This window comes from Centroberyx gerrardi, chromosome 24, assembly GCF_048128805.1.
Source record: "Centroberyx gerrardi isolate f3 chromosome 24, fCenGer3.hap1.cur.20231027, whole genome shotgun sequence".
Taxonomy (NCBI): Eukaryota; Metazoa; Chordata; class Actinopteri; order Beryciformes; family Berycidae; genus Centroberyx; species Centroberyx gerrardi.
The window spans coordinates 7,816,611-7,827,060 of NC_136020.1; the positions used below are offsets into that span (position 1 = coordinate 7,816,611).

General features: G+C 43.0%; 2 protein-coding genes across 2 annotated transcripts; both read right to left on the reverse strand.

Moving 5' to 3' along the window:
* Positions 1-44: 44 nt before the first annotated feature.
* On the reverse strand, positions 45-4,684 carry LOC139916751 (protein mono-ADP-ribosyltransferase TIPARP-like). The gene is made up of 5 exons (XM_071905744.2): positions 3,813-4,684; positions 2,881-3,049; positions 2,446-2,633; positions 1,295-1,549; positions 45-809 (listed from the first exon to the last, which is right to left on the reverse strand). Exons 1-5 carry the CDS (start codon positions 4,682-4,684, stop codon positions 359-361), a joined length of 1,935 nt encoding a protein of 644 aa, XP_071761845.2. The 3' UTR covers positions 45-358.
* A 2,351-nt stretch (positions 4,685-7,035) lies between these two features.
* Positions 7,036-10,197, reverse strand: trim35-14 (tripartite motif containing 35-14). Its single transcript, XM_071905713.2, has 7 exons — positions 10,155-10,197; positions 9,485-9,988; positions 8,575-8,670; positions 8,250-8,480; positions 8,124-8,146; positions 7,915-8,033; positions 7,036-7,761 (listed from the first exon to the last, which is right to left on the reverse strand). Exons 2-7 carry the CDS (start codon positions 9,911-9,913, stop codon positions 7,217-7,219), a joined length of 1,443 nt encoding a protein of 480 aa, XP_071761814.1. The 5' UTR covers positions 9,914-9,988; positions 10,155-10,197; the 3' UTR covers positions 7,036-7,216.
* Between the last annotated feature and the right edge of the window lie 253 nt (positions 10,198-10,450).

Consider the following 10,450-nt stretch of genomic DNA (forward strand, 5'->3'; position numbering starts at 1 on the left):
AACATCTTTGAGAGCAAAACAAATTTAATAATTTCCATCAGTGTAAACTGTTTGTTCGGTAACCAAAATAAACACATTTTGAAAAACAAAGTGCTCGCCTTCGTAACTTTGAAGATACACTACAACATTTCAACTCCTCTGCTTACATGTCTTCATTGTTGTGAAGTAACTGCACATAATCTATATATTTTATATTTAGCTAAGCTGAGGACAGTAACTAAGCTAACATTTGTCTGGCCTGGGAGAACAGCTGCAACTTCAAGTGATTTAATAACAGTTCTGGCCATCTTACATTTGGACAACTTCAAGATCTATCTGAACAATAAACATCAACAACCAACTAACGGCATCCTCTTTTTCACGCTGCCATATCAATCACTTTGGGCATCTCTCTGTACTTGATGAGGTAGTATGGGTAGCACTGACAGCTATCAAAAACTACAAACATGGAGGGATTCTCCAAGCTGTCGACGCAGGTGTCGTAGAGACAGTACTTCTTATACTTGGTGAGGGGCGGGGGGCGACGGTACCCGTTCCTTCCCATGCACACCTTCCCCACCAGCACCTTGGCCAGGAACATGTGGTGAACCTCATCCACCCCTATCTTGGCTGAATAGGAGTTGGAGAAGGAGGCGACGCAGGCGAAGTAGGAGCCGTGACCGTAGGACACGCCGTTGACTCCGGCCATCCGCGGGTCGAAGTTGTTGTGGCAGATGTCGTTCACGGCGTCCGCGTTCGTGCCGTGGAACAGATGCCTCTCCAGAGGCTCCTTCCTCTTGGTGGGGCGCTTCAGCATGTGGGACTTGTATCTGCAATGGAAATGTATTTGTGCTGCAAGTTCAAGCGTTTTGATGTAACACATATCTATTGTGCAAGTATCATGCCAACACAAACGTATGCATGAATATGCTACTAGTAGTAGCATATTCGTATTAGTAGTAGTAGTGGTAGTAGTAATATTAGTGTCCCCATGGTTTAAATGCTATTTCAGAGGATTTTCCACCTTGCATGAAAATTGTCAAATTTTAAGATGTTGAATATTGGCACAAGATATCGGCTATCGGCAGTTTAAATCTAAAATTTCTATTAGCATCAGACATTAAAAACCCATTATCAGTTGAACCCTAATTACTTAATTCACTGGCCTACAATTTTAGAACATAACTTTAACTTTAGTCTCTTCTATAACAGAGTAAGCAAGCGTTAAGTACAAAGAATGACTTCCCAGTCATTCCACTAATACCTCTCCATCCATGTTAACACACACAGGAAAAGACACAAACAGCAGCCGCACCTTTGGAACTTGTCCCAGTGGAGGAGGTTCTGGATTTGCTGGATGCCGATGATCTCCACCTTGGTCTCGGGCAGGCTCTCGTGGAACAGGTTGTGGACCTTCAGGTAGGCCTGCGTGCCTACCGGGACGTCCACCAGGCTGTACTCCTGCTCTGAGACCAGGCTCCACACCGGGGGGTACCAGCAGCTGAACTCCTCCAGAGGGTCCACGCTGAAGTTGGCCGCAGGAGGCTCACCGAGGGGCTGGGCGGGCCCACTCTGGATTCCTGTCCTGGGTGTGGGGGGTTAGAGGAGGAAGAGGAAGGGAAAGACCAAAGAAAGGGTTAGAATGCCCTATTAACTTGGCAATAAGGAGATATGGGACCATTCCAAAGGCAACATCTCACCAACTGACATCTGAAATGCATCTGAAACCCATAGACAAGTTAGAGCAGGTGATGAGTGTGCATGTTTGTATTTGGGTTCAACCGATAGTGATATTTTTCTAATTGAAGCTACTAATACCCAATACCCATATTTTCTGGTAATATTCAACATTTTATTTAGCCATTTTCATGCAAAAAAAAAAGTGTTCAGTGTTTCTAGGGCCAAATGATTGTGGCTGAAATGATAATCCCGATTATTTTGCTAGATATTGTGATCACAGTTTTTAATCACATTATTATTAGTCCTGATGACTTTTAGGATCTTATATCACCATCTTGACTATTTTCAACAACAGCTGTGATACACGGTTATACATGATTAACTATGCAGTGCTGCAAGTGTTTACCCAGAATTTTATTCTTGGCAGCATGGAAACATCTGACAAAGTATTATGGAACACTAAAACCCTCCATTGAAATCCTGGAAAAAAAAAACTAAAATAAAAACAACAATGATTATAATAATAGCATACTCATGCATATTTGTGAGAGATATGTTACATTAGAATCTTTCCAGGTCAATGGCTTCCCATACAAAACTAGTGAAATACTGACCAATTTTACAATAAAGATGTAATCAAACTGCATTGTATCCATTATATTTAAAGTGTGTCGTCTGATTTTTAATAACAGGACAATATTGGCCCGATATCAAACCAATGTATCGGTCGAACCCTAGTATGTATGTGAGTAACGCAGAGAGAGAGAAAAGAGGCAGGACACTTACTTCAGATATGGCTCCATGGAAGGAAGGGAGCGGTAGGCGGGCCTGCGGCGAATTTCTCTCTGGTATCCTGAGGCAACGTTGGTCTGGGTCATACTGGTGAAGTCCACCATGTACTCCTGTGTACCGATGTAGAAGGAACACTCCGGCTCCATGTTGTCCATCTTCTCCAGCAGCGACTTGGACACGTCCTTTGAAAAGACATATCAACATCAATGTGCAAGAAGCACGTTTTTTTAATGGGAATCGGTCACTGAAAAATGCACTCAATGGCGGAATCCAACTAAAATTCAAAATGAGAATGGGAACTAGAGCAAGAGAGGGCTGTGGAGAGTAGAGATAGATAAGAGGGAGACGAAGAGACAGTGAGGAGGGAAAAGGAGAGAGAGACAAAAAGGCTGTGAAAGCAAGAGAGGAGGGAGAAGTAGAGGCCTTTACCTCCTTGTACTCTTGCCAGTTGAAGCTGTCCCACCAGTAGATTTGCCACTTGCTGGGGAAGTAAGGGTTCTCGGCTGGGTCGTCAGTGTTAGACAGTCGTCTAATCCCGTCATAATTGGAGGGGTTGTCCAACTCCATCGATTCAAAATTCAGGCTGTAGCAGTTGTTTCTAAAAGGAAGGTAGGACACAGCAGCTTTGCGGGATTATGGGTCAAATCCAGTGACTTTTATTTGTTTTGGTCTGAAGGAGAGCTCCCACATTTACCATCATCAATACAAACTAAATCCTGACCTGGACGTTCAATTGCCATACACACACGTAGTAAATCCAGAGTATTTGATTATATTTTCATTTTGGTTATCTAAACACCACACATCACTGTTGGTGTTTTATTTTCTCTTATTTTATATTTCATATATGTGTTAAATGGGTTCTATGACACATGGGCCCTTGAAATTAAATTGAAACATGAGCATCGATGAGATAGCAGCCATTCTTTTCTTCGTTCTTGAAAAATATACTTTTTGCAGATGTGCGATTGTCAACAGAGAACGTCATCTAATAACAACACAAGCTCAAATTAGTGCTGAAACGATTAGTTGATTAATCTATTATAATTTTTATAATTGATTACTCCTTTTAGTCATTTATCAAGTAAAAATACCAAACATTTGCTTTACAAATGCTACAATTTGCATGCTTTTCTCCATTTCATATCATTATAAAATGAATACTTCGGACTACATAAGCACTTTTAAGGCATCATTTTGGGCTCTGGTAACTTGTGATGGCCATTTGTCATTGTTTTTAACATTTTATAGACTAAATGATTAATCGAAAAAATAATCGATAGATTAATCGATAATTAAATGGTTAGTTGCAGCCCTAGCTGACATCACAAATAAGCCTCCGGTCCTGCCCTCTTACTCACCCATCCTTGATGTCAATCACCTCCTTGTTGACATCGCAGTAGATCCTCTCCAGCAGGAGCTGGGAGGGAGGGGGGAAGTCGACCCACTGGTGGGTGGACACACACCACAGCTGCCAGTGGAAGGGGTAGGGGGTGTGGTGCATCTTACACTTCGCCCCTGCACAACACCGATTGAAGAGGAAATTGTCACAGATCTGGATGTTGCAGGAGCTCTTGGTGTGGAAGGGCCGGGAGACAGGTGCTTTGGGCGGGGCCGGCAGCTTGGTGGGGGTGCCTGTCGGGGTCTGGGTGACGGACAGGACCCCTTTCTTGGCAGGGGTGCTGGGCTGGGGCGCAGGCTGGGGCTGGGTGATGATGAGAGGCACTGGGACGATGAGCGAGGTGGACATCACCGGGCTTGGGGCTACCTTCTGTAGCTGACTAGGAAGGCTGGGGCTGGGCAGCGGCTGGGGGGCGTTTTGGGAGAAGGTGAGGAGGACCCTGGAGGCATTCTGGGAGGTGTCATCTTGCCGAGCTATGGGCTGGATGACCATTTGAGGCTGGAGGATGCTGGGAGGAGGAGCTGAAGTCTGTGCCAGGTTGGAAGCGCTTTCACTCTTGCTGGGACTTGCAGTCTTACCTGGCTTAGAGGGCACAGGGGTCAAGTGAACATTGATGCCGTATGGGTTGACAGCCCAGGAGATGTCGACCTGCTGGGATCTCATGGCATCCCACACTGGGAGGCTGGTGTTGGCGTCAGCAGGGATTTCCAGGAGGAGGAGAGAAGGGCTCGGGAAGGTGACCTCGGACGACATGGACGGGGGCTCAGGATCTGAAACTGCTGCTGCTGCCTTCTTTCTCTTCCTCCATTTGCTGGAAGAAAGGTCAGTCATCTTGGGAATCCTACAGAGGAGTGGTTGATTGATTATCAATTCACTTTTAATATCTGCATCAGGGATGTAGTGGAGCCTCAACCAACTTTAACCTTTTGATTTGTAGAGTAATTTACCCACCTTCTTAGGGTGACACAATTAAGATATACAATTCTGAGTATATATCATATCAAGCAGTTTGTAATTTATATGCAATGTAACGTCTTAAGGGAAAAACGCATAAATTAATGCTTTTCTGAAAACAAAGTTGATTTTTGTTCATAATGGTTGTCTCATGAAGATAATTGACTACAGGTCATATAGTTTACCCACCTTTTTATTTACATGTAACTATGTAGGAATATAACTTCAAAATCCCTAGCTATCGGCTACTTAGCTACACATAAAAGTACTATAGCTATAAATAGCTAATGGGCCGCAGGTTTTAATGCATTGGCTAACGCTACCATTAGTCATAGGCCTGTAATTGGTACTTCACCTTGCCGTGGAGTATGAAATCTTCACACAAATGATGAAAGTAACTCTTAAGGTGTGTTTTCAAATATTCAACCTAAGGTCTAACACAATAAAGCAAAAACTTTCGCTGAAGCAAAGGCTGACAAGGTCGACACGAGGTGGAGCTAGCTTAAAACTGCTTCAGCCCGAGTATTCAGTTAGGTGACCGCCTAATTGGTGGGTGCGGGGGTTCGAAGGTGCGGAGAGGAAATGAAGTGACCAATACTGCAAAAATAAATAAAGACATCCGTAATTAAATGCAATAAAGTTTAAATAAAATAAAAATTAAAAAAAAAAATACATTTCACATATACTTCAGAATATGTTTAAAGATGTTTCAAAATATACCAAAAAAATCTAGTTATTCAAAATATATTTTGGACACTGGAAGTAGGCTACACTTTATTTCTGTCCGAAAATGAATGTTAACACAAAATAATCCCTTACTAACTTCATGAAATTTACCAAAGTATAGGCTAATTTGTTTTTTGAATAGATATCACCTGAATAAAGTCCATGTTTCATCATAGTAATTACAATCAAATAAAGTGAGTTAGCCTACATATGATATTGTATTTTGTTTTGTATATTGTTTTATGTATTATAATCCCTTTTTCATTTACCACTTTCTCACCATCCTAATCTTTAGGCCTAAACTTAAAGTAACCATTCCTATTGCAAAACCTGCCTTGGATGTTAAAAGAAAGGGGAGTAGATGGTGTGCCATTGGGGTTATTATCAAATGTGCAGCCCCTCATCAGAGATGTTTCATTGAATTAGGCCAGCAACTAAACCTGTACCAACAGGGCTTGCAGGGCACACACCACCAAAAGTGTACCAAAAACCCCGGGTTTGCATGTAGATACATTTGTAATTGAATTGCAAATTTGCATGCTATCTTTAATAGCTGTACATCAAGCATTTTTAGTATTGATATCCTAACCTGACAGGGCCGATGCATAATATATGCTTGCCCTGGGGCCTCAAGGGGGATAATCCAGACATGCAACAACCAGAGGGCCCAACAGTCAATTCTACCCAATTCCCTCCACACCCACTCTCAACGCTAATTAGACGCATACCCACATACACTACATGGGAAGACTGATCCTCATAGCCTCTAGTATTCTGGCCTGCACAGCAGCTCAGAAACTGCATCGTACCACAGTCACGACACTAATGTGACCACTGGACAGTTTGACTTGCAGGATGGAGAATCATTTTTTGGAACTTTGTTAACCCATAACTCAAAATACACTTTTTTTTTCTTCAGTGTTTGCTTCGGGTTGGATTAAAATACAAGTAAAACTCTTGCTAAGCTGTCACTTTCTGTTTTGTATCAACATCTCAGACAATACATTTCAAAGCAGAAACCAGGCACAAGTACACCAAGTACATTTTCTGAAAGATGCACAGTGTGGCAGGACCTTTTGTAGTAGTTCAAATAGTGTAGGGCTGTCAAGTTGAGTGAGCTTTGGCATAGGAGGAGTAGTGAGTATGTTTTGATGAAAAATGAAGTTGAAAAACTGAAAAAGATGAGAGCACTGTATTGAGTAATGAAGAAAAATAAAGAGAGAAAGGAAGACATTTTAAATAATTCTGAGTACAATGAAGGCCTATGGGACAGTGCAGTACTAAAAGTTTTATAGCCCAGCAAGTCTACGTCTAATCACAGTATGATTTCAGATTCTGAGGCTTCTTTGTATACCTAGTGATATGAAATTTGGAACAGCTCCCATTCCTTTTGGGCAGAAGAAAACTAAGCAGCAGAGATGTGAATGTGAGGAATTTAAATGTGTTGTTTCCAAAGTCCAATAACAATATCTGCAGTCAAATCATTCACATGCATGCACATACAAGTTTTTTCTTAAGTTTTATTCAGTGATAGCATAGGCAAAGGTTTGTGCAATTAATTCTTCAAAATAAATGGTAGACAACTGTCTACAACACATGATAGAGTATGATTTTTATCATAAAATCAAAAGGCAAAGCTTCAACATTCACACAGGAAAATTCTTAGCTCAATTAGCTACATGCTCAAAAATAATCAGCAGCTGTCACAGAAAACTCCAGTGGTTCAATCTTCAAAGGACACTGCTTACAACCCAACCAGAAATAAGGGAAGACCTTCTCAGTGAAGGCATGCTTGAAGGTGTAGATGTGTGTGTTGTCAAGCGGATCATAGAAAGAAATCCTCCCCTTGTCGCAATCCAGCTGCACTCTGATTCTCTGGGGCTGCCTCTTCAAGTTCAGCCTCGTCAAAGGAGAAGTGCCCGCAAAGTACATTTTGTGGTAAAAGTACACGGACAAGTAGCCATTCTTCAGCACGGAAGACACTTTCTCTTTCCTCTGGACAGATTCTTTGGCCACGCCGAGAACCCAGGCGGTGTTTTCTCCCACTTCCACATCCCAGACGTGCTTGCCTGAGGTGAAGCCCTGGTGGGCCAGTACGCCGGTGTCAGGGTCGAACCTCTCCGGGTTGTCGGGCAGCTTCTGCTTCTCATCGCTGTCGCTGACGCTGGTGAGATCCTCCGACAGCTGGAGCCACGGGGCAGCAGTGTTGGGGTCCAGAGTCACCGGGGCTGAAGACAACAAAGCAGATTATTAGCTATCTGCAATGGCTGGAGTCTGCAGTTCAGTCAACATCATGACCTTCTGCCATCCTCCTGAATCCATGAAGCAGAGTAAACCTCGCCATGAGATTTCTTCTTATGGCCTGAACAGTGTGTACTCACTGTATGTGACGATCTTCTGCATCCTCGCCCACACAGTGTACTTGAGGGAGCTCAGGTATTTGGCCACATTTATGAGCGCTCCTGGAGCCATAACTGGAACCATGTCTGGATGCTTAATTCTGCAGGAAACAGAATTAGGCAAACTCTTCGTTTATCACACTTGATAATGCAAGTAAGAGAAAGAGAGAAAGACATAACAGGCTTCTTACCTTGTCATCGTCTTCTTGCATTTCTGAAAGACAAAATGATCGCAAATTAATAAGAGAACTCCTATCTTCCTACATGCTCACCATAGTGTTCATGCATTCTGCTAATCCAAACGTGCTCAAACGTACGTGAAGGAGCGAGATGTCCTCCAAAGCCATCTCCTCTTCTATGGCTCTGATGGAGTCAGACACAGAGGTTATGTTTCTGCTAATCTGTTCAATCATCTGCCTCATCGTTTGACTCTTCTGCTCTTCCTCCTTCTTCAGGGCCTCCATCCTGGCCTCTTCCTCGGCTTTTAGGAAACGCTGAAGCTTCTCGAACTCCTCGCGGGTCCGTCTTTCCACGAATCGCGCCTGGACCTGAAATGAAACCTGCGTTAGCGTGGCCTGTAAACGACCGGCACGGCCATGGTGTGATTTCTTATATCATCCACTGGCAAGAACTGCACTACACCTGAATGTGTGTCACAGTATCCTCATAGTTTTTCTTCATTTTGTCATAAGCCTCCCTCCTCGTCTGCAAAGAGCTGAGGGCAGACTTCATTTCCTCCTGTGCAGATAATTCAGGGAATAAAAAACAAATTTAAAAGCCTGTTGCTTAGAAACAGATTATCCAATCTTTAGACTAATAACATCCTTCAAAGACAACAGCTCATAATTGATGATCTGAACTTGTCAGCCTGTCGTTAACAGTCGTTAACAGAAAAGCAAATTTTCATTATTGCCCCTAATAATAATAATAACAATAATAATAATAATAATAATAATAAACCTTACTTATATAGCACCTTTCAAAACACGGTTACAAAGTTCTTTACAATAAAAACAGAACACATTACAAGCACAGAGAGATTAGAATGAACTAAAAGCCATAAAAATAGACACATTATAAACACAAAGGGAGTAAAAACACAAAATTAAAAAATTAAAACAATAGACATGAAATTAAAAACAAATAAAAATCAAGTAAAATAAGGAGGCAGCTCAGGTAAAATCAGGAAATGCTTTCCGATAAAAGTACGTTTTAAGAAGAGTCTTGAAAGAAGACACTGACTCAGACAGCCTTATTTCCTCGTTCCAGAGCCTCGGGGCCCTGATGGCAAAGGCTCTGTCCCCTTTAGTTTTCAGTGGACACTGGAAGGGACAGAAGACCTCTGCCCGAGGATCTCAAACTACGCAAACGTTCATAAGGGATTAAAAGGTCTAAAATATAATCTGGAGCCAGGTCATGAAGAGCCTTAAAGGTAATCAATAAGATCTTAAAATCAATCCTAAAACAAACAGGGAGCCAATGTAAAGAGGCTGAAACAGGTGTGATGTGATCGTGCCTCTTAGTTCTGGTTAGAAGAAGCCTAGATCTTTACCTTCACATCCACCATGGCCTCGCTGACAGGGCAGCAATCATGCTGTTTGTGCTTCCTGGAGGTGTGGCAAACCACACAGATGGGCTCCTTGTCCAGCAGGCAAAAGAGCTTCAGCTTCTCCCCGTGGAGTGGGCACATCTCCCCAGGATCACAGTACAGCTCTCCTGTCTGTGCCGGGACCTCCAGTGCCCCTCCGTCCTGGACGTAAGAGTCGCACAGGTTCTTCAGGGTGAGACTGGCCACAGGTTCGTCCAGAGACTCCGTCCTGCAGAGAGGGCAGTCGTGGCTCTGTCCCCGCGGAGCCCAGTACTGCTGCAGGCAGGCCGCGCAGAAACTGTGGCTGCACTTGAGCACCACCGGGTCCCTGAAGATATCGCAGCATATGGGACAGGACAGGTCCACTTCTGGGAGCGAGAGCCTGCCAGCCATTCTGCCACCCTCACTGCACTCGTGTTTTCCTCTGAAATGGAAAGTAGGGCAAAGGCCAGAGGCAGGGTGCAGGCACTGGACAAACAGAGACAGCCCTTGTTTACATCCAGAATCATTGCTTATTGCTTATACATTTTAGTCTATTCACTTTACCTTATCAAGGCTGCTGGAATTCATAACCACCTAAATGCAAATTTATTTGTAGTACATTTAATAGAAGAAAAGTTACAGTGAAACTTACCTGACACCCAACTCCAGTAGCAGACCTGCGTCTTTCAGAAGTAATGAAATGTGTGGACTTCCTGCTTCCTGTTTTGCTGAGTCACCCAAACAAGGCGGAGCCAAGCAGGCAGACAGTTTTAACCCTTAACCCACTCCAACAGCTCATTTTACTGTGCAAATATTGTCTAAGGGCGTGCTGATTCATGATCTACACTCAGCAATAATGAAAGCATTTCTCTCATGCTCAAATGAATACCAAACTAAACAATGCTGTATAGAACTATAAACATTACAGAACACTACAGAACATTAAAG